This window comes from Ranitomeya imitator, chromosome 2, assembly GCF_032444005.1.
Source record: "Ranitomeya imitator isolate aRanImi1 chromosome 2, aRanImi1.pri, whole genome shotgun sequence".
Classification (NCBI taxonomy): domain Eukaryota; kingdom Metazoa; phylum Chordata; class Amphibia; order Anura; family Dendrobatidae; genus Ranitomeya; species Ranitomeya imitator.
Genome location: NC_091283.1, coordinates 455,150,219 through 455,177,190, shown reverse-complemented (window position 1 = coordinate 455,177,190; position 26,972 = coordinate 455,150,219). Strand labels below are relative to the sequence as shown.

At 45.5% G+C, this 26,972-nt stretch overlaps 1 protein-coding gene across 1 annotated transcript; it reads right to left on the bottom strand.

Moving 5' to 3' along the window:
- Positions 1–121: 121 nt before the first annotated feature.
- Positions 122–26,972, bottom strand: YTHDF1 (YTH N6-methyladenosine RNA binding protein F1). The gene is made up of 6 exons (XM_069751143.1): positions 26,621–26,972; positions 23,392–23,416; positions 20,833–20,912; positions 16,945–18,486; positions 8,442–8,504; positions 122–1,678 (listed from the first exon to the last, which is right to left on the bottom strand). Exons 1-5 carry the CDS (start codon positions 26,648–26,650, stop codon positions 8,472–8,474), a joined length of 1,710 nt encoding a protein of 569 aa, XP_069607244.1. The 5' UTR covers positions 26,651–26,972; the 3' UTR covers positions 122–1,678; positions 8,442–8,471.

Genomic DNA, 26,972 nt, shown 5'->3' with positions numbered 1-26,972 from the left:
GATTTAACAGCTGCTAACCAGTGCCCCCTAGTGGCGAGAGAGGTGACATCACCAGTGACGCAGCACGACCAGAGCAGGAACTGCGACTTTTCGACACAGACACAAAATGAAAAGGTCGATATAAGTTGTTGGTTTTTTTTTTCTGTTTCCATTGTTTAATCAGGAGCAAGAGAAATGTTTGATTCAGAGCAGGGAATTAGTACAGACCCCCTGGAGGCGAAGAGGAGGGATTTGGTTACGACCATGAAAGAGCACTAACCGTCCTCCCGCCCCCGATCAATAAGAGACACACACGCTGGTCTTTACAGGAAGAACATGCATCATGAGGCTATAATGTAACAGGACAGGCCGATGATAGGAGAACACAGATGAATATGGTGAACAGAAACAGACCAGTTGTCCAAAATAATTCATTGTCAAAAAATATGTGTCGGAGAGCGAGGGTGGGGGGCAAACACATGATCCATCGATTATAACAATGGGGGAAACTGATATGTCTAGCCGAAACTGTAAAATCGAGTGGTGGGCAAGGGCTCCAAGAAGGGGGCATCACCCGCCAGGGTTTGTATGCAAACATCCCATTGTATAGGTTTGGGGGGCTCCTATTTATGCAGTTTCCCAGGACACTGCGACAATGATTGGCCAATAGGATGCAATAGCAGAGACTATCATGATGACCAGTGAGAGGTTGGGCAACTTTACATTAGGATATGGACCCCTCCCCCTGAGGGGTATACATACCCATCATATAGATATGCATTATACCCGTCCTGACCAGGTTGCAATAATATCCTTCCCTTCCACATGCCATGTACATCCATAGCCATACCCTCCCCCTCTTCCCAAGTTCTAGGTGGCAGCCCTATAGCAACTCCCCTCTTAGACTGTGCACAGCAATAAAAACAGCAGCGAGAAGCGTGGCGAAGCGCCCATTCACAGAATTAGATACCAACATGGACAGTCAAGAGGTGGATTTGGTGCAAGATGCGGATACGGAGGAGAAATGCTGGCGCCAAACATAGAGCAGCTCTATGGGGGGGAGGGGGGTAAAGCAGTTTCTGGATTGGCTGCTATGGGCTAGGCAGACATTTTACTTAGCCCTCTTTTCAAATTGATCACCTCCACTTCATGGATTGTCGCACTGATTGAGATGGTGGCGAAAGATGCAGAGGGTTAATTGGCCCTTTAAATGAAAAAAAATGTAAAAAAAAAAAACAATCGTCCATCGTCATACAGGGGCAGTTTGACGCACAATAATCTCTTTCATTATTGTTTCAGGGCAAATACAGAGCGGATATTGGGCCAGAGGGGCCGGGGGTCAGAATACACTTATATAAACTACAGGTATATAATGATACAGGGTTACAGTGGACTGGCCGAAAAAAATAAAAAAAATAAAAACTAAAACAAAAAAAAAAAAAAAATCTGAAATTTAGGAGGAGAGGGTGGAAGTTACGTTGTAGCTCGCGTTAGAAGATACAGATACTGAAAGTCATCTCAGTCCCAAGCCTACAGGTGGCACCACAAAGTCCATTCAGTTTTTTTTTAGCGTGTTTTTCAAAGTTACTTTAGATTTCATTTTTTTGTTGTTTTTTTTTTGTCTTTTTTTTTTTTTTTAAGATCAGTTCTAGTCAAAGTTGAAGTGACGTCCTTACTGTTTGCTTCGGGTCTGACGTTCCTGAAAGATATAAGGAAAGAAACGAGAAAAGCTGTGAACGACTGGGGGGGGCACAGTGCACATCCCATGGTCCGAAACATGCAGCGGACCACAGGATCACATTTCCATCCGTAATTCTAGCATACTTCCATCTTACCGACACAGAGGTCCAAATCTCCAGCAAAAGCAATTACCTGATTAAGTTCTGCCACTAGAGGGAGCACTTTACAGATTGATTTATACAGCATCCAATGATGAATGTAAACAGCTCCCTCTAGTGGTGGGAGCTTGACAAACTTCTCAAAATATGGAATACCGTACGTTGTGATCAGTTGATCGCTGCTGAACATGTAGTAAATCTGCCGGTGTGTGAGCTGCTCTCTAGGATGTCCAAATGCTTAAATATTTTATAGGAAGTACCCCTCATGAGGTTAAAACACTGCGCCCCTCCCTAAGCCATTGTTAGTTGGGATATTTTCTGTATGTGACACCCTGGTGTTTAACACTAGGACTACTGGACTCATGAACCCTGACTAGAACTACTGCAAGTAAGTAGTCAAAATGACTAAACCAGTAGTCCTAGTGTTAAAGGGACAGTATTTTTATCCATTTTAAGTTTTGTGTCGCCGTTTTCTGACATCCAGAACATTTCCTTTTTCTGTCAATGGACCTATGAGAGCTGGTTTTCTGCCCTGGGTGAGCCATAGTTTATATCTCTGAGATACGTAGGATTTTATTTTTTTGCAGATGTAAAAGACCACAAAAAAAAAAAAGCACCAGGCATTTTGATTTTTTGTTACTTTCCTTATATTCTTTGCCATATGGGTTAATTAATTTATCAGAATTTTCTAGCATGGCGATGGCAGATATGCTCTTTTTTTATATTTATTCTTGTATGGGGGAAAGGGGATTTTTTTTTTTTTTTTTAAACTTATCAACTTTCAACGAACTTGTACTATATACTGCATTACTATATTATTGCAATATAGAATAAGAATCTCTCCTATAAAGATGACACCCAGATAGGGATTCATGGGAGTACAAAGATGGGGGCAACAGGGACTTCCAGTAGGATCCCCCCTGCTCTGGTGACCCATCATGTTCAGGCCTTGATGGGCAGGGGGTTTGGGGTTTGGTTGTGCTCCTGAACAAGCTCCGCAGGATAGCAACCATTTAAATGTAATTGGCAGCTGCCCCTAAATGGTTAAACCGAAGGGATCAGAGCTCCGCTGGTGTCACTGTTAGGCCGGCGTCACACACAGCGTAAAACAATACGGTCCGTATATTACGGCCGTATTACGCTGAAAAGTCCCGAAAATAGTGGTCCGTAGCTCCTCCGTAGGCAGGGTGTGTCAGCGGTTTTTGCGCATGGCATCCTCCGTATGTAATCCGTATGGCATCCGTACTGCGTGGTTTTCTCGCAGGCTTGCAAAACCAACATACCGCTATAGAAATGATCCACGTGTCCCAAAAAGAAAAAAAAAATATATATATATACTGTATATATATATATATATATGTCATTAAACACATATATGTATATATATTAATATTTTTTCCAGCGCTATACAGCTTGAAAGCCGGTAATTCAATTACCGGCTTTTTCTTTCTCCTTCCTAAAACCCGACATGATTTGAGACATGGTTTACATACAGTAAACCATGTCTTCTCTCCATTTTTTTTTGCAGATTCCACACTACTAATGTCAGTAGAGTGTATCTGCAAAATTTGGCCGTTCTAGCTCTTAAAATAAAGGGTTAAATGGCGGAAAAAATTGGCGTGGGCTCCCGCGCAATTTTCTCCGCCAGAGTAGTAAAGCCAGTGACTGAGGGCAGATATTAATAGCCTGGAGAGGGTCCATGGTTATTGGCCCCCCCCCCCCTGGCTAAAAATATCTGCCCCCAGCCACCCCAGAAAAGGCACATCTGGAAGATGCGCCTATTCTGGCACTTGGCCACTCTCTTCCCATTCCCGTGTAGCGGTGGGATATGGGGTAATGAAGGGTTAATGCCACCTTGCTATTGTAAGGTGACATTAAGCCTAATTAATAATGGAGATGCGTCAATTATGACACCTATCCATTATTAATCCAATTGTAGTAAAGGGTTAAATAAAACACAAACATTATTTAAAATTATTTTAATGAAATAAAAACAATAGTTGTTGGGAGTATTTTATTGTACGCCCAATCCAGTCACTGAAGACCCTCGTTCTGTGAAAGAAAAAACATAATAAACCAACAATATACTTACCCTCCGCAGATCTGTAACGTCCAACGATGTAAATCCTTCTGAAGGGGTCAAAACATTTTGCAGCAAGGAGCTTTGCTAATGCAGGCTGCTCCTCGCTGCAAAACCCCGGGGAATGAGTCTAAATATAGATCAATGAGCTATATTTAGCTTCATTTGCGGTGAGGCGCCCTCTGCTGGATGTTCATAGATCGTGGGAACTTACCTAGAAAGCTCCCAGGCTCTCCATTATTAATTAGGCTTAATGTCACCTTTCTGGGGTGGCTGGGGGCAGATATTTTTAGCCAGGGGGGGGGGGGCCAATAACCGTGGACCCTCTCCAGGCTATTAATATCTGCCCTCAGTCACTGGCTTTACTACTCTGGCGGAGAAAATTGCGCGGGAGCCCACGCCAATTTTTTCCGCCATTTAACCCTTTATTTTAAGAGCTAGAACGGCCAAATTTTGCAGATACACTCTACTGACATTAGTAGTGTGGAATCTGCAAAAAAAATGGAGAGAAGACATGGTTTACTGTATGTAAACCATGTCTCAAATCATGTCGGGTTTTAGGAAGGAGAAAGAAAAAGCCGGTAATTGAATTACCGGCTTTCAAGCTGTATAGCGCTGGAATAAATATTAATATATATACATATATGTGTCTCACTGACATATATATATACACCTATTCTATGTGTAGACATTTATTCTACCTATTCTAATGTAAGCTGTCAGTGTGATTTTACTGTACACCGCACTGAATTGCCGGCTTTTCTCTCTAACAGCGCTGCGTATTTCTCGCAAGTCACACTGCTTGTCCGTGTGTAATCCGTATTTTTCACGCTTCCATAGACTTTCATTGGCGTATTTATTGCGCAGTACGGTGACAAACGCAGCATGCTGCGATTTTGTACGGCCGTAGAAAGCCGTATAATACTGATCAGTAAAATACGGCAGATAGGAGCAGAGGCATAGAGAATAATTGTGCCGTATTTTTTGCGAGTTTTACGGACGTAGTTTCTGCGCTCTTACGTCCGTAAAACTCGCATGTGTGACGCCGGCCTTAAGAGGCAGGTGCCAGCACAATGGACACAGCTGCCACTTATACCTGCACACGGCACAGGATGTACTGGTAGGGGGAAAGGACTGTCAAATATCAGATAGATAGATATATATATATATATATATATATATATATATATATATATATATATATATATATATATATATATATATATATACATATATACACAGTACAAACTAAAAGTTTGGACACACCCTCTCATTTAAAGATTTTTCTGTATTTTCATGACTATGAAAATTGTACATTCACACTGAAGGCATCAAAACTATGAATTAACACATGTGGAATTATAGACTTAAAGGGAACCTGTCACCCCGAAAATCACGGGTGAGGTAATCCCACCGGCATCAGGGGCTTATCTACAGCATTCTGTAATGCTGTAGATAAGCCCCCGATGTTACCTGAAAGAGGAGAAAAAGACGTTATATCATACTCACCCAGTGGCGGTCCCGCTGCTGGTCAAGTCGGATGGGTGTCTCCGGTCCGCTACAGCGCCTCCTATCTTCTTTCCATGACGTCCTCTTCTGATCTTCAGTCACGGCTCCGGCGCAGGCGTACTTTGCTCTGCCCTGTTGAGGGCAGACAAAGTACTGCAGTGCGCAGGCGCCGGGCCTCTGACCTTTCCGGCGCCTGCGCACTGCAGTACTATCCTCTGCCCTCAAGAGGGCAGAGCAAAGTACGCCTGCGCCGGAGCCGTGGCTGAAGATCAGAAGAGGACGTCATGGAAAGAGGAGGCGCCGCAGCGGACCGGAGACGCCCATCCGACCTGACCAGCAGCGGGACCGCCCCTGGGTGAGTATAATCTAACGTCTTTTTCTCCTTTTTCAGGTAACATCGGGGGCTTATCTACAGCATTACAGAATGCTGCAGATAAGCCCCTGATGCCGTTGGGATTACCTCACCCGCGATTTTCGGGGTGACAGGTTCCCTTTAACAAAAAAGTGTGAAACAACTGAAAATATGTCTTATATTCTAGGTTCTTCAAAGTAGCCACCTTTTTGCTTTGATGACTGCTTTGCACACTCTTGGCATTCTCTTGATGATCTTCAAGAGGTAGTCACCGGGAATGGTCTTCCAACAATCTTGAAGGAGTTCCCAGAGATGCTTAGCACTTGTTGGCCCTTTTGCCTTCACTCTGCGGTCCAGCTCACCCCAAACTATCTCGATTGGGTTCAGGTCTGGTGACTGTGGGGGCCAGGTCATCTGGCGTAGGACCCCATCACTCTCCTTCTTGGTCAAATAGCCCTTACACAGCCTGGAGGTGTGTTTGGGGTCATTGTCCTGTTGAAAAATACATGATGGTCCAACTAACCGCAAACCGGATGGAATAGCATGCCGCTGCAAAATGCTGTGGTAGCCGTGCTGGTTCAGTATGCCTTCAATTTTGAATAAATCCTCAACAGTGTCACCAGCAAAGCACCCCCACACCATCACACCTCCTCCTCCATGCTTCACGGTGGGAACCAGGCAGGTAGAGTCCATCCGTTCACCTTTTCTGCATCGCACAAATACACGGTGGTTGGAACCAAAGATCTCAAATTTGGACTCATCAGACCAAAGCACAGATTTCCACTGGTCTAATGTCCATTCTTTGTGTTCTTTATCCCAAACAAGTCTCTTCTGCTTGTTGCCAGTCCTTATCAGTGGTTTCCTAGTAGCTATTTTACCATGAAGGCCTGCTGCACAAAGTCTCCTCTTAACAGTTGTTGTAGAGATGTGTCTGCTGCTAGAACTCTGTGTGGCATTGACCTGGTCTCTAATCTGAGCTGCTGTTAACCTGCGATTTCTGAGGCTGGTGACTCGGATAAATTTATCCTCAGAAGCAGAGGTGACTCTTGGTCTTCCTTTCCTGGGGAGGACCTCATGTGAGCCAGTTTCTTTGTAGCGCTTGATGGTTTTTGCCACTGCACTTGGGGACACTTTCAAAGTTTTCCCAATTTTTCAGACAGACTGACTGACCTTCATTTCTTAAAGTAATGATGGCCACTCGTTATTCTTTACTTGGAATTTGTATTATGGCAAGAAAAAAGCAGCTAACAGTCTATTCAGTAGGACTATCAGCTGTGTATCAACCAGACTTCTGCACAACACAACTGATGGTCCCAACCCCATTTATAAGGCAAGAAATCCCACTTATTAAACCTAACAGGGCACACCTGTGAAGTGAAAACCATTCCCGTAACTACCTCTTGAAGCTCATCAAGAGAATGCCAAGAGTGTGCAAAGCAGTCATCAAATCAAAAGGTGGCTACTTTGAAGAACCTAGAATATAAGACATATTTTCAGTTGTTTCACACTTTTTTGTTAAGTATATAATTCCACATGTGTTAATTCATAGTTTTGATGCCTTCAGTGTGAACTTACAATTTTCATAGTCATGAAAATACAGAAAAACCTTTAAATGAGAAGGTGTGTCCAAACTTTTGGTCTGTACTGTACATTAATGTGACAAAAAAAAATTGTAATCTGAGGCAAGGCCTTATATAAGGCTCCTTTTACCTGTTCTTCACATGGCCATTAGCAGCAATAGACTGACCCCGTTACATTGAATAGAAGCATCTAATGAGTGTATCACGGGCAAATGGTGTTATCTACTGTGTATAGGGGTGTTACCTATCTGTACAGGAGGAGGTGAGCTGTGACATTACCTATAGTGACTGGTGAATTCTGTGTTATCCACTATATATAGTGTTATAGAACTGCCTGGTGAGCGATGACTGATGGTATAAAATGAGACAAAAAAAAAAGACTCCTATTCGACTGAACAGATAAGAGATCGGAGAAGTAGAAGGTGAGCTGTGAAATCACTTGTAGTGAACGATGAATCCTGTGTTATCTATTGTGTATAGAGGTGTTAATCTGTCTGTATAGGAGGGAGAGGAGGTGAGCTGTGAAATCACTTGTAGTGAAGGATGAATCCTGTGTTATCTATTGTGTATAGAGGTGTTAATTGGTCTGTATAGGAGGGGGAGGAGGTGAGCTGTGATATCACCTGTAGTGAATGATGTTACCCATCATTGTTATCCTGCAAGATCTCTAGAGAACAGAACCTAAAAACCTAACAAACCTCATGATTTCAGGATTTATTTTGGTTTTTTTTTAGATCCCATTAAAGATTTTTAAAAAATAAATAAAATTAAAACTTGATTTTAACAGTAGGTCATTTACTAATGACCCCTTGAGATCAATAGGCATCCTAGGGGCATGGTAAGAATGGGATGATTATGGATCAAATCCTATCACCATGCACTGACTTGCTGCTGAGCTTATGCATAAAAAAAAACTGCATCAAGCAGAGCTGCAGTGTAAAGTAAGGGAAGACAAAATTCCAATAGGTAACGCAGAAAAGCTGGAGGCGGCTGTAGGGGCAATAATCAGCAAAGGACTCCTTTTACTTCACATATGGCAGCAGAGCAGACCATGCCGCCATCACCACACAGCTCTGCCTGGATGAGCAGCTCGGGTCATTTACCTTCTGTACAAGTCTTCTCCCTCTCTTTCGCTAGCAGTTCCTCTCTCTGATGCCACTGCCATTCTATGCAAACCAAGGGGGAGAAGACACAATGAGTCAAGAAGCAGCAGAAAAAAAGCACATATATCCCTGCTTACAGGGGAGAGGACGGTAACAGAGGGCTACTACGCACATGCACAGACCGTATACTGCAACCTTCCAATAATCCACTACCCCAGATCACCGGAGGTGCGTACACCACACACACTATACTTACCTCTTCCATGTGCCAACACTTTTGTTGACTTTGGCAATGATTAAACAGCTCAGCACTGACACGTGCCCAACGGCACATTAACGTTCCACAGGTTGTACCCGCACAAGACGTGTCACCACTGTCTGCACCATATGTGCTGGACTACCAGGAACATGGCTGTTTGTGCAGGATGGATCTATTTCTGTCATATGTTGCATTCTGATATATTTCCCTTATTATCAGATGCTGCGCTTACAGCACTGGTGAGCCTTCTGTTTGGAAACCCGAATTAGGACGTTGCATTTTGAGAAGAGAACTTCTCGTGTATCCCACAAGCAGGTGACCTTACACTAGTACCCCTAAGGTCTAAGGTGCCTGTCCCTGAGGGTCTGCATGGAGAGCACCACAAGTTATAGGATGTGTCCGATGCAGATCCTGCCTCGACTATAGGAGTGAAATGGCGCCAAAAGAAACTGGACCTTATTTACAGACTCCCCAGATCATACTGGGGGTCCATGTACAAGTCAGAATCAGCTTTTTACAATGCAAGTCTATGGAGAGACAGCACGAGGCTTCATTGTAACCAGGGCTGTGGAGTCGGCGTCATGGAAATTGAGGAGTCGGAGGTTTGGCTTACCGACTCCATAGCCCTGATTGGAACAGTGATCCATCAGGTGGGAATAGACATCAGGCAAGTGAGAAGCGCACCAGAGCTTACGCTTTATTAACATTCACATAGAAATCATTGGGAGTGCTTCTGTAGAGCCAGAGGCTGGTCTGGATGTCCATTTTTACCATCAGTGTTTGATCAGTTTTTTTTGCAGATGAAAGAAGAAAAACCAAACCCAGACTCAAACATGTGAACGGCCCCATAGGCTATGATAGGAATCCATGAAAAAGATGCACAGAACTCGCACAAGAAAAAAGTTACATCTGAACGAGCCCCAACCCCTGGCAGCCAAGAGTCAGCCAGACCAGAAAGACATCTGTAGATTGCAGGTTTGGAATACCTGCCCCTTACCAGGACCGAGCAGTGTACTATTGCCTCTAATAGGTGGCACCAGAGGAGCTGTTTTTTTGTTATTTTTGGAGAGCTAATTTGCAGACTTTTTGCTATGGAACCTGCCTATTAACAAGGTTGTGGAGTTGGTGGCTATTTTGGCAGAGGTGGTATAAAATGGACTGACTCCAAAATATATAATGCATTGTGTCCAGTAGTACAATGCACATCCTGTGCTGCGAGTGTTTTCATAAGAATTTGGGAAAGTTATGAAATGTCCTATAAATGTGGTTTCTGTTCTTGATCTAAGGATCTCAGCTTTTAGTTGAGCTGAATCTGTGCTGCACTTTATGTACATGCTCAGTAGTGACCCAGTGCTATGGAGCTGAATCTGTGCTGCACTTTATGTCCATGCTCAGTAGTGACCAGTGCTGTGGAGATGAATCTGTGCTGCACTTTATGTACATGCTCAGTAGTGACCAGTGCTGTGGAGATGGATCTGTGCTGCACTTTATGTACATGCTCAGTAGTGACCAGTGCTGTGGAGATGGATCTGTGCTGCACTTTATGTACATGCTCAGTAGTGACCAGTGCTGTGGAGATGGATCTGTGCTGCACTTTATGTCCATGCTCAGTAGTGACCAGTGCTGTGGAGATGAATCTGTGCTGCACTTTATGTACATGCTCAGTAGTGACCAGTGCTGTGGAGATGGATCTGTGCTGCACTTTATGTCCATGCTCAGTAGTGACCAGTGCTGTGGAGATGAATCTGTGCTGCACTTTATGTACATGCTCAGTAGTGACCAGTGCTGTGGAGATGGATCTGTGCTGCACTTTATGTACATGCTCAGTAGTGACCAGTGCTGTGGAGATGGATCTGTGCTGCACTTTATGTACATGCTCAGTAGTGACCAGTGCTGTGGAGATGGATCTGTGCTGCACTTTATGTACATGCTCAGTAGTGACCAGTGCTGTGGAGATGAATCTGTGCTGCACTTTATGTCCATGCTCAGTAGTGACCAGTGCTGTGGAGATGAATCTGTGCTGCACTTTATGTCCATGCTCAGTAGTGACCAGTGCTGTGGAGATGAATCTGTGCTGCACTTTATGTCCATGCTCAGTAGTGACCAGTGCTGTGGAGATGAATCTGTGCTGCACTTTATGTACATGCTCAGTAATAAAACTCACCCCCTACAGAGCAGAGGAAAGCAGCATTGGGAAGGAAGGTCTGCTGCCCTGCACTCATCTGCACACAACTGCTAGAGTGAACAGGATTAAAGGATGCTATCCCAATAGGTAGAAGGAATAATAACAGGAAATGCCTCCAATTAGAAATGTACTATAGTTTTTCTAATTGTTATGCCTCTTTCCTCTTGTGCAGGCATTGCAGAATCTTAGGTATCCATGGTCACGACCACTGATATAGCTAGTGGTCGTAACCACAGATACGCAAGTTCCTGCAATGCCTGCACAAGAGGAAAGAGACAGGGAAAACCAGAAGAACTATACATTTCTAATTAGAGGTATTTGCTATTAATATTACACCTACTATATATTGGGATAGGATCTCTGAGATGGGAATACCCACTTTAAATCAGATTTGAGGTCATCTGTGAAGGAAGATCTGATGGAGGCGATACCATTTCTAAGAACAAATTCATAGACTAGGAAAAATCAGTTTTCAACAAAAACGTACTGAATAATATTTTAAAGTTGCATTCCAATGTTCTGTTTTCACTAAATAGCTTAATTATTGTATCATAATGGTGATTAAAAGCCTGAGGTTACCAGTTTATTACAGTAAATACATCACAAACATGAGCCATGTATGAGGGAATCAGGAGGAGTAAGGAAATCGGGGAATACGAGCTTTGGCTTACAGACTCCACAGCCCTATTAGTCCGTGCGCTCCAATTGGATCGCCTCAAGGAGACTTTCACACTTAAGACATTAATTACCTGGCTCATCACCATTATAGACAGTACATATAACGGACCAGAACCCAGCACCAGGCAAGTACCTTGAAACCACTACATAGTTGCAAAGTTGATAGGTACACACAGTTGACGTACAGTTTAGCTACCTCCAATGGAGGGCGCTAGAGCAGCAGTTCTTGCCTTCTGGAGGACAGCTCACTTACAGGAGCACATGTAAAATAATTACAGTACAAACATGCCTCTACAGAAGAGAAAACCTTCCTTCTTTACATAGCTGGCAGCAGTGGTCAGAAAACAATGCAAATCAGATTAGGAATAGCGCATTACCTCCCTAACACAATTAGGTTCCCTTTTATTTAGCTGGCTGATGGACATTTATTATAGTCTGCAGCGCTTCACAGACATGGGCATTACAAACACACCATCACGCATCTGGCGCAGCGTATCCGCCTCCGTCGGTTTATACCACAAATGTGTCCCTCTGCAGAATGACGCTGAATCGGCTGGCTAACACTTTCTTTAGTATAAGGTTAATGAGCATTGTGTAATCAGGCATTCACAAAAAAAAAAAAAAAAAAAAAAAAATCACAAAATTTATCACAGCTGTCCATCAGCATGTACTTGCTGATGGTTTCCAGTTGAAAAAAAATAAGGTAAATATACAATGTAAAATGGAAAGATTTCTTGTTTATTTGTACAAAGATGATTTTTATTTGCAGAAGTTTCCACAACAAATCTGCCGGGTGTAAACTTACCTTTATATGGATGCCTCCGTTCACATGGATGAGAAATGCTTGGCTGTGCTTAGTCCAGGAACTGTGCACATTGACAACACAAATTCTGTCCTGAACCCCGGGCTGGAAACGCTTCCCTATATAGTATAACAATGCGAGGCTACTGACAGCGACTCATCAGGATAGGACAATAATCATATAGATGGGGGTCCGACTTCACACCAGCTCAGATGTTTGATGGGACCTCTAATCTTTACACCGCTCAGTATACCTGCACGCTGTTGCACCGCTGTACCATTCACACTAATGAGACAAAACTGCAACACGCTCCCGGATATACAGAGCCATGAAATGATTAGAGACCACAGTACTTTCGCACCTCAGTTCAGCAGGGGCGCGGAGAGGCAAACACCCCCTCCCCCATCTAATATTTATGTCCTATCCTAAAAACACTATCCCATCTGAAGGAGCATTCAGTTTATTCTGCAACTAAAACTTAGATTCTTCTCCATCTTTTACTATACTGTATGTATTGATTTCTCAGTTTAGGTTTTACAAAATCAGAGGCTTAAAGTGATAGATCAGGACTTAGGCTATCAATGTCAGATCAGCGGTGGTCCTACTGAAGTGAGTGGGAGCCGAGCGGCAGTACTGGAGAACGTCCACCACGCTACGTATGGTGCGTAATTCAGGCACTGTATACTGCAGGTCTGGCCGTCAGAGCAGCTGGTAGCAGCAGATTAGTGGGGGTCCGACATCTAACATCCCCTGGCAATCCCATACCAGTAACATATCCCAAGGCTAGGCGAACATCCAAGTTCTGGACAATAGATTTAAAACCTACCCTGACCTAGTCTTGAACGGTTTTCTTGTTTTTCTCCATTGTTTAAAAAGAATGCTTCCTTTCACTGACAGCAGTTAGATGAAACCCAAAATTATAGTACGTTTCAGTTTTCATACAGAAAGCACTTTATTTACATCGAATCTGAACACCAGTGTAATGGCGGCAATAATAGCGCTCCTGACATTTTATTTTTGCCGGTTTTGAGACTCCGATGTAAATTTTGTCGCCATACTTCCCTTATAAGGGTACGTGCACACGTTGCAGATTTCCTGCAGATCTGCAGCTTTTTTCCCCCACGCAGAAACGCTGCAGATGCAATGTGTAACTATGGCAAAAAAATGCTGTGCTGATGGCGCAGAAAACGCAGCAGATTCAAAAATGGACCATGTTACTGCTTTTGTGCAGATCTGCTTAATTTCTGCCCCCATTCCATAATAGAAATCTGCAGGGGTAAAAAAAAAAGGAAGAAATCTGCACAAAAATCTTAAACGTGTGCACATACCAAAATAAGGCACAGATTCTGACCTGCGTTTTCTGCCAAGAAATGCAAAATCTGCACAGAAAATTCCACAGTCAAATCTGCAACGTGTGCACATAGCCTTATAGTCGACTCCATTCTCAACCTTGGAAAAGTCAAACGGAAAATGGATGTGGTTTAGAGGGATGGGGGGTGGAAATGTTACAAGCCAGATAACGGGGCAATCTACAACTGCAATCAGACAGAATAAATTAACCATGTCCATGCTCAGTAGGTAGTGACCAGTGCTGTTGAGATGAATCTGTGCTGCACTTTATGTACATGCTCAGTAGTGACCAGTGCTGTGGAGATGGATCTGTGCTGCACTTTATGTACATGCTCAGTAGTGACCAGTGCTGTGGAGTCAGGGAAATTGAGGAGTGAGAGGTTTGGCATACCGACTCTACAGCCTTGGATTTTATTGTTTTGGGTTTTTTTGCTCCAAGACATCCCAGAGCCCAGGTGGCCGAGCACAAGACCTGGCAAGCAGCCATCAATGCAAAGTGAGAAGCAGATCAACTCACGATGCAGAAGTGAGAGACGCTGGATAACACCTTTTATTTTCCTTCCCCCCATAAATCCATAGCAATAGATTAAGTGGAAAGTATACTCCTCTCCTTCCTGCGGACTGTTTCTTCCACATCCCTGGCTACATGTAAATTCTTAAAACCACAGTTCTATAAAAACCCATGGCTGCTGTAATAAAAGAGGGAGATGCAAATCCACAGAATCAGAAGCTGCATGTTGTGCTATGGGAAGAGCAGGCAAGAGTGAGGCTACTTTCACACTTTCGTCGGTACGGGGCCGTCGCAAACCGTCGGCCCGACAGACGTTGTGCTAAATTTAGCACAACGTGGGCAGCGGATGAAGTTTTACAACACATCCGCTGCCCATTGTGATGAGCGGGGAGGAGGGGGCGGAGTTTCGGCCATGCATGCGCGGTCTAAAATGGCGAGCACGTCGCACAAAAAAAACAAAAAAACTTACATTGAACTTTTTTTTGTGCCAACGGTCCGCCAAAACACGATGCATCCGTCGCACGACGGATGCGACGTGTGGCCATACGTCGCTAATGCAAGTCTGGAGAAAAAAAACGCATCCTGCGGGCAACTTTGCAGGATGCGTTTTTTTCTCCAAAACGACGCATTGCGACGTAGCCCAAACGCCAGAAGTGTGAAAATAGCCCGAGAGACACTGAAGCAAGAGCAAAGCCCACGCCAGGTAGAACTTGCCCGCTGCCATGGGTGATACATTACCAGCCATGAAAAAAGGAGCAGAGACCAGCAGCACCGATATCCAGCTGCCACGCAGGAATCTTCAAGTAATGACATTGGGGATGGGATTCATAAATGTGGAAGGGTTTTGTTTTTTAAACAAACTGCACAGTGTTCAATGTCTGAGGGCAAGATTCCCATCAAATAAATTCAGTGTCCTGGGATAGACAGTAATCATCCTCAAGAGCCACATCCACCATACAAACTCCAGCAATGGCAAAAACTACAATTCTCAATCAGCTTTAAAAGGGACAGTCCACACAGAATGACTGTTCAAACAAAGCACAGGCGCTCTGTGTTTCATGGAGGGGCCAAACATTCACATACCTTCCCACATGCTTGTTGTCCATCTATCTTCATGCCTACTAGTGATAAGCGAGCATGCTGATGTGCCAACAGTGTCTTTGGCACGCCGAAGATGCTATTAGCACTCGCGCACGCTCAGATATCCCCTTATCCAGGCACGCTTGCTCATCACTACTCCTTCCCTAAACAATCAACCTCATATGTGTATGGAAGCTGTTAGTCGGGGTCCGGAGACTCGCCATCCGCCTGGGCATTTCAGGCTAGCATTAAAAGCTGCTCATGGGAGAGGTGCCACTGAAGCAGAAGTCGATGAATAGATCATTTTCCCATTGGATACAAAACAAGCTCCAATCTCCGGATTGATGAGACTTGCAGTCACAACCCATCAAACAGTCATTTTACAAGCCCCAAAAAAGTTTAAGAATACAAGCCAATGAGCGACATCCTACCCCAAAGTGTTCTTACATGGGAGTGAACAATGTTTATTGTAGAATTTACATTACATGCAGAGAAGAGTACACTAGATAATTCAGATCTAAGCTCACTACTAGGCCGCTGAGTGTTGTCTTCCTGGACCATGGCTGCTCCCAATTGTTTGGATTGGTCAGGTCTGATCATTGCGGGGAGTCCTGAATATACCACCCATACAATTGACCCCCATATACGTCAGATGAAAGCAGCCAAACCTGCTAACCATCTGACGTGTATGGGGGTCTCCCAGCAGGTGATTTTGGGGAAAAGAAGGATCAACAGCTGGAATTTCAACGGCCGAACCTTTTGTACTCAAGGTAGATAAGCTACGGCGGGGGTCTGGAGCGTTCACCTGACACGTCTATGGCCTGCTAAGGATCAGACACAACCAATCAATCAGGAAACAAATACTACAGCCACTCCATCTGCAGCAGCCATCACAGCCCCAGAAGTGCTTTTATAAAGGGGATTTGTACCTACAAGCTTAGCAGAGTGTCTCACGTGATATGTAACTTTTCTTCTATAATTGTTACCTTATATTTCATAAGCATTAATAATAATTAAAAAAAAAAACATTTCAGGGAGTCCGAGCCCCTAATATCACTGTACAGTGGTCTAGTCCGCCTGCGACAAGAGAAGCTCTGCTCACTGTGGACTCAGCCACTGCACAAAGATGGGGGAGAAGATCTCCTTTTACACTGAACATTGAGTAGGATTAAGGCCACTATGAAGGACAGGGAACATCCCGATACCCCTGACCCATGAAAAGGGAGCCATGTGTTTGATTACGGAAAAATACATGCACCATTTTAAAGGCAAATACGTACTAATATTCTTTTTTTTTTTTTTTAATAACAATCCACCTTTTTGCTTGCTGTCAGTGAGTGAAAACCTTGATTTCTATCAATGGCTGAAACCTTGTCCCACTTGTTGCCAGACAGTGCTCCGATACACTGTGACAAGCCCTGCAGCTGTGCAAGTTGCACATAATCAGGATAATATTTACGTAGATGCCCATTTTCATTCAATGACAGCTGACAGAGCTCTTGAAAATGGGAACCAAAATTATAACAAATTTCCAGAAAGGACCCCTTCTCTCCTCCCCCAATCCCTTCAGAGTCAACTCACATTCACACGACTACCAGAATCAGACAGCGAGAGGGGTTAACAAGTCGGGTGGATTACCTTGCGCACGACCTCTTCCTCCTCCTGGCGCTTCTCATAATGAGAAAAGTCATCAAAGATGGAGGTCGTGTGCTTGTAAGTGGCAATGATTTTAAGCACTAGTTTTGCTTTTTCTAAGGGCACCTCCTGCGTGTCTCGCGAGTTTGTGACCGGTTTGTTATCGTTGTTCTCCAGACGGATGTGCCTCAGCTGGTTGTTGGGGACGTCCTTGACAAAGAGCCACTTGACGTCAAACTTGCCCTTCCACTTGTCCTGTGACCAGACACCAGCGCTGGTGCCGTAATCGACAGGTGACCGCATCTCGGCCACACCACAGAAATGTCCACTGCCGTTGACGCTGAAGAGCAAGTAGACAGGGCCTTTGCCGTTCATGGAGCGGAAAGCGCTGTCCAGACGCTTATTGCCGTGCTCCGTGCTACACCAGATAGAGTACTTGATGGAGCGGTGAATATCGTCCTCGGAGTAACTCTTGATGATAAACACGCGGCCGTTTTTCAGATTCCAGTCGAAGTCCTTGGGGTTGTAGCTGTGAGAGGCTTTAAGTTTCTCCAACACTGGATGGGAGTCACTACCAGGGACTGTGTGGGGCTGAGGCCCACCCAAAGGATTACCGTCAGGACCCCCACCTTGCCCATAGGCAGCGTTCCTATTACGGGGGGCAACCCAGCGGTTCTGTGGGGCCTGCTGCTGCTGTGGTGGTGCTGGGGGATTTTGGTAAGGGGCTTGGGACAGAGGTGGGGGTTGAGCCGGGATAGGTTGCAGCAGCTGCTGTTGGGGTTGCGGCTGAGGGATGGACTGAGGAGATGGGACCTGCGGAGGCATTGGGGGCTTAGTGACCGGACCCTTATTGTCCCAGGTGCCAATGTCCATGTTATGCTTGATGGGTGGTGGGGGCAGTGCCCCACCAATGATAGTCACGGGTTTAGTTTTCGTCTTAGGCTGTGGTTTGGCAGGTTTGCTGGCTATGGCTGCCCAGGAGGTGGGTTTAGAAGGTGGCATGCTTATACTATTGCCACCGTTGCCAGACAGAGCACTTGGCATTCCTACGCTGTTCACCACAGAACCCACCGTCTTTACTGCTGATGCAGTCACGTTGCTGCCTATCTTAAGTCCTACCATACCCTGTTCTATGCTGTTCATGCCTGGTGCTTTATTAAGAGTCTCATTATGAAACCCGGTCTGTCCGTCCACAATAGTCCCACCCAAGGAGCTGGGAGGATAGCTGTAGCTGCCCCCATAGGCAGAGTTCTGAGTCTGCTGTCCCTGAGAGCCGCTGGTGCCCCAAGCGGAAAATGCAGGGTTTTCAGGGAAGAAGTTGAAGCGATGTTGGTAGATGTTATTCCCAAGACCCCCGGGCTGGCCAAACACTGCATCATGCATGAAGTGATGGTCTCCGTTGCTGAGCTGTCCATATGGGGTAAGATATGGGATGGGAGGATCCCCACCTGTTGACCACGGCGCTTCACTCAGCGAGTACGGGAAGATTGATGGAGGATAATAGCTGGAGAGGTACGGGTCTGTCATGGATGGGTAGCTGTTACTCTGTTAGAAGAAAGTAGAAAATTACAACCTGTTTAATAAAGAGCAAAAAAAGTAAAAAAATAAACCCATATAGGATTAATTCCAAGGAAAACAAATTGATTGCCTATCCTGATCCTCATGTTTAGGATCCTCATCTCTTGCCAGGGTTGACAATATGCGTCTTGTTCTGGAGGACCTGTCCAGCCCGGCATCACACAAAAGGCGCTGATAATTAACAGTGTAAGGCTAGGTTAACATTGCGTTAGGGCAGTCCGTTTAGCGCACAGCGCTACGGACTGCGCTAACGCAATATCCCAAAAGGGATCGCGTTTGCCAATCCCGCTAGCGCAGATGCCCGATCTGCGCTAGCGAGGAACGGACCACGAACGCTGCAAGCGATGCATTCACCATTACAAGCAATGGTGGCGTTAACGGACTACGTTACACCGCGTTATGCTGCGGTGTAACGTAGTCCGTTAAACGTACCGCCATAACGCTATGTGAACGTAGCATTATATTCTCATAGCAGTGGTGGCATAGCGGACAAACTTAACACTTACTGCCAGGTTTTCCCCACAGATCAGAGCTGATCGCAGGGGCCCAGAAGATGATCAGCTTATTGTCAATAGAGATTAACAAGTGGGAATTGTCCAAAAGAGAGAGTGGTCTTAACGAGTAAAGGTAATATAGTTGCTTGCTTTCAGCGAATGGGATTTGTATTGCTAATTGTATACAATGGGATTTAACAAACACAGCTCTTCATCCTGACAGCAAGCATACATCATGAGACCAGTTAGAAATTGATTCAAAGCTGCAGTTTTCATTAAAGGGGAATTTACCTATTGTGTCCCCCCATTTCCGTTGTAGATTGTAAGCTTGCGAGCAGGGACCTCACCCCTAATGTCACTGTTTAAATTGTCTTAACTTATACTGAATTTATTGTCTGTACATGTCCCCGCTTAATTGTAAAGTGCTGCGGAATATGTTGGCGCTATATAAATAAAAACTATTATTAATTTACAAGTAATAATAAAAAAAAAATGTATTAAAGCACTAACAGGGAGGTAATTGCAACTTATCTGCCTGTTGTGCCCAGTGCCGTTCTTCCCCAGCAGAGTGGTCACAGACACGTCTGCCGGGATGCAGAAGTCTCTGCTGACATCACGGCTACAGAGAGGAGGCTTCATTCCTGCTCCATAGACAGGGCGGGACGTCCGAGGTCATTCTGATAGGCAGCGAAGATCTGGCTGTCAAACTAGGGGGTGCCGGCTGTTAGAATGACATCGGAAGTCCTGCCCCGTCAGAGGCAGCTGAACCCCCGGGCAGGAGCATCTGTGACCGCTCTGTGCAAAGGAAGCGCGGCACAGTGCACAACAGGCAGGTAAGCTGCAATTACCTGGCTGTTAGTGCTTAGATACATTTTTTGTAAAGTCTCGGCTACACCCTTTAGGATTTTTTGGGGTTTGTTTTACCACACACAATGTATCCACAATGGCAATGCCGCCCCCACCTTTATTAATTCAGCGCAGAGGAAAGTCCCGGGACTATGAATCTGAACACCAAGGACAAACCACAAGCAAGACACACCCCATACACAGCAGTTCTCCATAGGTAAAATTACCGGGTGGTCCGAAGGCAAAAGTACATTTTATCAGATTCCTTTTCTATTTGTTGCCATAAGCCAACCTATTTTCTATTTAACTTCAGGTTTTTTCTTTTACTTCCCGTCTGATGACTATTCGTTTGAGCGCCCGCAGTGTATCCTCGGATACTCACATGACGCGTCATCAGAGCTGGGGACAGAGGCTACGATCACTATCACCACAGCCTCTACCCCCTCCCTGAAACCAAGTGTCAATAGTCACTAGTTTCAGAGGCTGGTCCCCATGCTGTGCAATATGCACAGTGACAGTGCCCACTCTCGTCGGCTCAAATCAGCAGTAATCTGAGTGGTATTACAACGCTTGGCAGAAACCAGTGATTGTCACCTGCATGGGCGACGCTGATCCCCTGCACACTGGCTCATTACTACAGATCTGAGCTGACAAGAGCGGGCACTGTCACTGTGCACATCGCAGGGACCAGTCCCCATCCTGAATAGAGTGTCACTGAGGGGGGGCGGAGGCTGTGACAGCAACTTCTGCTCCCAGTTCTGATGATGCTTCGTTTGAGTATCCCAGAATGCACTGTGGGCTCTCAAACAAATAGTCATCAGACAAGAAGTAAAAAATAAAAAAATAGACTAAACAGTTAGAATTTCTAAAGCAAGTGTATTAGAAAATAGCCTCTACTATGTTATAAAACAGATAGGGATATAGATCGAACCACCCCTTAAGGTTGCAAGGGAGTTATGAGGACCACACTGACCTGATTGGACTGTCCGGACAGATACTGCTCAAAGTCGTTGTCATGGACGTTGTCCTTCTGGTGCAAGGATCCATTTTGAACTGAAATAAAGATTATTATTTGAGCACCCAAGTAAAAAACTTTAGTAAACAAACTATGAAGACCGCAAAAAGGGCTTACAGAGTCTAAGGAGAAACACAGGGGCCCACACTGCACCAAGCTATGTGAGTGGGTCCAAATTTGGTTTTAAATTAAAAAAAGTATTCCTTTGCTGTTCCTGATAGTCTTTGCAGCTAAAGCTTCTTTCACACTTCAGTTGTTTGGCGTCAGTCTGCTCCGACATAGTGACGGATCGATGGATCCGTCATAATTGTTGAGAAAACGGTTCTAACGGATCCGTTTTTTTGACGGATCCGTTACTTGGGGGTTGTTTGGTAAAAGCATCTACTTTTTGGAGCATGCGCAAATGAAAAAGCGGATTGGGGCGACGGATCCGCCAAATAACGGTCGCGACGGATCCGTCGCGCATAGGCGGCCATTCTATGGAATGGCGGACGTGACGGATCCGTCATGAACCGCCATTTCGGCGCAGACAAAAAAGTTATAATGTCCGTCAATGTCTAGATGACGTCCGCCAAATCTCGACAGATCCGTCACATGGCGGATGGAACGGACGACCATCCGCCACAATCTGACGCTAATCTATGTCTATGGGAAAATAGCGGATGCGCCAAAAAAAAATAAATGGCGGATCCGCTATTTGAGGAAAATGGCGGTTTCAGACTGACGCCAAAAGACTGAAGTGTGAAAGAGGCCTAAACTGGCACATTACTGGGTGTCAGAATATCCATGACTACATGGATGAGAAGCAACAATTTGTTGAACCCAGTTAAAGGAATTGTATAGGCTTCCGAGACTGATGAGTATCTTATGAAGACATCATCAATATCTTATCAGTGGCGGTCCGAGTATCGGCAGACTCACTCATCAGCTTAATCCAGACCTGGCTAAAGGCTCCTTCACATTAAGCGACGCTGCAGCGATACCGACAATGATCCGGATCGCTGCAGCGTCGCTGTTTGGTCGCTGGAGAGCTGTCACACAGACCGCTCTCCAGCGACCAACGATGCCGGTAACCAGGGTAAACATCGGGTAACTAAGCGCAGGGCCGCGCTTAGTAACCCGATGTTTACCCTGGTTACCATGCTAAAAGTAAAAAAAAACAAAGACTACATACTTACCTACAGCAGTCTGTCCTCCAGCGGTGCGCTCTGCTTCTCTGCTCTCCTCCTGTACTGTCTGTGAGCCGGAAAGCAGAGCGGTGACGTCACCGCTCTGCTTTCCGGCTCACAGACAGTACAGGAGGAGAGCAGAGCACAGCGCCGGAGGACAGACAGCGGTAGGTAAGTATCTAGTGTTTGGTTTTTTTTACTTTTAGCATGGTAACCAGGGTAAACATCGGGTTACTAAGCGCGGCCCTGCGCTTAGTTACCCGATGTTTACCCTGGTTACCAGTGAAGACATCGCTGGATCGGTGTCACACACGCCGATCCAGCGATGTCTCCAGGGAGTCCAGCGACGAAATAAAGTTCTGGACTTTGTTCAGCGACCAACAATCTCCCAGCAGGGGCCTGATCGTTGGTCGCTGTCACACAGAACGATTTCATTAACGATATCGTTGCTACGTCACAAATAGCAACGATATCGTTAACAATATCGTTATGTGTGAAGGTACCTTAAGAACAAGTGCAGTGACCAAGTGCAGTGTAGTAGCCAATGTGAAAAACAAAACCCCAGCTCCCATTCACTTTTAAAAGGAGCAGAGATGCAGTACCCAAGAAAGGCCACTACTCCCTGTATGGGGCTCTGGTATCCTGGTTCTGCACATCCGGCTGCAACTAGAGCCGAACATAGCTGATGGGGGTCCAACACCGAACAATCTTACACTGATGACCTAGCAATATCATAAGCCTATGCATCCCATTAACAGCATTTAAGGTGCTACCCCACCATCACTACAAATGGGGGATCCCAGAAACCTACTCCAGGAATCAGCAGCTTATTAGCGATCTTGTGAATAGGTAATAAGCTGTTATTAAGGGTCAACTCGCAAGGCAGAGGAAGCAGGATTATAATTTCTCTATTTAGCCAACTTGTGTGAACGCAGCCTTAAAGGGGTAGTCCCATCTCAATATGTAGTAGGTGTATTATTAATCATATTAGCAAATTTCTTCAATGACAAATTTAGTACAGTTCTTCAGATCCGCTTTGTCGCTTACCTCATGTGCAGGGCATTGCAGCAGCTTAAGTATCCATGGTTACAACCATTCAGCGCTAACTGAGTGGTCGTAATGGAGCTACTGCAATGCCCTGCACATGAGGTAAGCGACAAAGCGGATCTGAAGAACTGTACTAAATTTCTCATTGAAGGAATTTGCTAATATGATTAATAATACACCTACTACATATTGTGACAGGATCTTCGAAATGGGAATACTCTTTTAAACTGCTTTTATGGCATTTACCCACAATTTGGCTTTTTTTCTACGAGTAGATGGGGTGATAAAGAGTAGTAATTACCTTTATTGTCCTGTCCTTTTGGTCTCTGTGGCGTTTTCCAGATGAACAAATTAAGAGGGGAAAAAAAAATAAGGTAAATTAGATCCATGTTTGTTGACCTACTGTAGGACGGCGAGGCGTGTGATGGCATCACTTGTAGGAAAAAGCTAAAAAGACTGGACTAATGAAAGGCAGAGCAGCTGCCCATATTAAAGGGAGTCAGCAGAACTTAACCCCCCCACTATTTATATGCACCTATAGCTCTTTCAAAGACAAGTCCAGTGATGCCTTTACATGGCCAATTTGCTCCTCTGTTACTGAGAAATCAGTTTTTGAATTGATATGTAAATGAGGCTTATGAACTATTGGTAGATCTGAAGCCTTAAGGTACCGTCACACTTAGCGACGCTGCAGCGATACCGTCAACGATCCGGGTCGCTGTTTGGTCGCTGGAGAGCTGTCACACAGACCGCTCTCCAGCGACCAACGATGCCGGTAACCAGGGTAAACATCGGGTAACTAAGCGCAGGGCCGCGCTTAGTAACCCGATGTTTACCCTGGTTACCATCCTAAAAGTAAAAAAAACAAACACTACATACTTACCTACAGCTGTTTGTCCTCCAGCGCTGTGCTCTGCACTCCTCCTGTACTGGCTGTGAGCACAGCGGCCGGAAAGCAGAGCGGTGACGTCACCGCTCTGCTTTCCGGCTGACCGACGCTCACAGCCAGTACAGGAGGAGTGCAGAGCACAGCGCTGGAGGACAGACGGCTGTAGGTAAGTATGTAGCGTTTGTTTTTTTTACTTTTAGGATGGTAACCAGGGTAAACATCGGGTTACTAAGCGCTGACCAAATCCCATTAACCAAGCTAGCTGCCGCTTCCATTTTTTCCATAAAAACTTCTGATAAATGAGACCTGCAATGTGATTGGTTCATATGACATCTTTCTCCTTCCTGTGAAGAGAACCCCTGAATGTTGTATTAGTATATATAGGCAAATCTCTTAGAGGGGCTCTCACTGTGGTGGCCCCAGTGACTTCCATGCCAGCTTCAATTAAAAAAAAAAAAAAGTGTTTAAACTTACAACCCAAAGCCTGTTGCACCAGAGCGATGTCCTTATGACAACACTTCCTGTTCTGATTCATAAGAAGTTCTGTGTCAAGATCATGATGTGGATCTGACTCAGCATCCAAATCCTTTATCGCACCCCACGTGGCTTGAACAATGGGAATGATATCTATGTACAACTGTATGCACTGGATGTCACAGGAAGTATTTTCTTAGGGAACTAGCAGCAAAGCGGGAGTTGTAGTGGTGCACTGATTTAGTACAGTAAAAGACCATTTAGCCATGTCTTCTAAAATCAATAGTCATTCATGTAGCAGAGCCATCCTTTGCAGCGTTTCCTCTGATCAATAGATGTGCCCCCTCCCCACTGCCCCATAGTTCCTATTAGAGGCAGACGCCCCCTTCTGCTTTATTGCTACTCCATGGAGTAGAAGCACAGGAAGGGACGGTATAAAATGAGACCACAGGAATAATCACCAGACACATTGCACAAATGTCCACCCATGTCGGAGATCAGAAGAGATACTAAGGAAATGCAGAATAAAATGCAACATATTAAGAAACGTTTCACATGACAGAAGATTTTCTAAGTGGAGATCCGGGTGCACAGACAGCATTGTGCCCCTTCGACTTGCATTGGCTTGAAGAGTCACAGCTCAGAGATTTTTACTGATGACTGAGGTCTCAGCACCCGGACCCCCATAGATCAAAAACTTCTAACATGTCACTATAAGGCTGCCGTCACACTAGGAGTATTTGATCAGTATTTTACCTCAGTATTTGTAGCCAAAACCAGGAGTGGGTGATAAATACAGAAGTGGTGCATATGTTTCTATTATACTTTTCCTCTAATTGTTCCACTCCTGGTTTGGGCTTACAAATACTGATGTAAAATACTGACCAACTACTGATAGTGTGACAGCAGCCTAAGTCAAAACTTATAGAAAACCCCAGTTACACTTTCGGTATTTCCCATGAATACGATGAGCAATTAGGATTCAAAGGGTCGATTCCATAAATACGCTAATCCCTATGGGCTCCCTCTAGTTGAAACATTAGCATTATTTGCCCTCGGCAGACAATCACTGAGCACAGTGGTGAAGTAGTTAGCTGAGCCAGTGATTGGCTACAGAGGTCACATGTGCTGAGGTCATGACATCATTGATGCAGGCTCAACAAAAGACCTGAGGCAGCGGTGGAAGGGGAATGAATATTTTATTTTAAAGCAAATTTAAGGCTATGAGGATTAAAAGCAGATTGATGGAGAATCCCTTTAAAAGGTTATAGATAGTAAGCAAAGAATATGGTTTGCAGCACTGGGGTCCTGGGTTCAAATCCCACCAAGGGCTACATCTGCAAGGAGTTTGTATGTTCTCCCTGGGTTTGCGTGGGTTTCCTCCCACGCTCCAAAGACATACTGATAGGGAATTTACATTGTCAGCCCCAATGGGGACAGTGAAGTGATGTCTGAAGCGCTGTGGAATTAATGGTGCAAATCACAATAATCTGGAAACTGGAGAATCATAATGATCTGATGAGAAGCATAAAGAGGAAGATGTACACAGACCTCAGAGGAACAGAACCCCAGAAGCAAGCGCTCCGCCATATGGACGGGTGTGCATGTGTGTATCCAGACAGAACTGACATGGGAGAGGTGGAGGAGGGAAAGTATAATAGAGGAGACCCCCCAACTACCAGGCACCCACCACTCCGCATGCCTAGACTGCCACAAGCAGATCAATGCAGACTGGGGGGGGGGTTTAGCAACAGCCACAGGTTAGAGGCCTCTAGAAGGAAACAAAGGAAAATGGAGAGAAAATAGCATATTTGACAGTAACAGATGACAGTATTCAGGGAGGGGGTGATGGAGATGTGAAGGATGATGAATGCACACAGAGCTGCACACAGGGATAAAAGGTTTCCCACTAGTCACTACCTAGGCAGAGCTGGGGCGAAGTGTGAGCGCAGATGGCGAGATACACACATGCCCGAGAGCTCTGCTTGCCTGCAGGAATAGGACCGGGCCCATCAGCTGCCGGCAGGCGGAGGTAGGAGCAGGCGCCGCGCGTTATACACGGGGCGCCGCCGGGCAGAGGGGGCGGGAGAGCAGCCGGCGGGGATGGATGGATGCAGGGAGGCGGCCGCAGCACGGAGCGGGCCCGGGGCGGCGCACATCCGCTCACCTGCGGGTCCACGCTTGTGGCAGACATCATTCATGAAGAGCGGATACGGAGAATCCACACAGTCCGGATGGGGGAGGCGGCTCACTACAGGCCGGGGCCCGGACAGCGGGGATAGGCCGCAGGCGGTCACTCGGTGCAAGCTTCGGTCCGGAGGCGCCGGGCTCGGGGCGTCAGTTCCAGGCCTGGTGGGGAAGGTTCGTGTACGTTTATTAGCCGGGGCCCCGCTCGGTGTCTCGGTTCAGGCCTGGCCCGAGAGTTACACACTCCACACTCACCAATGGCGGAGGGGACTGGGCAGAGTGCGGCTGACGTCAGCAACAGCGCGTTGCATGCCGGAATGAGCCGCCACTGC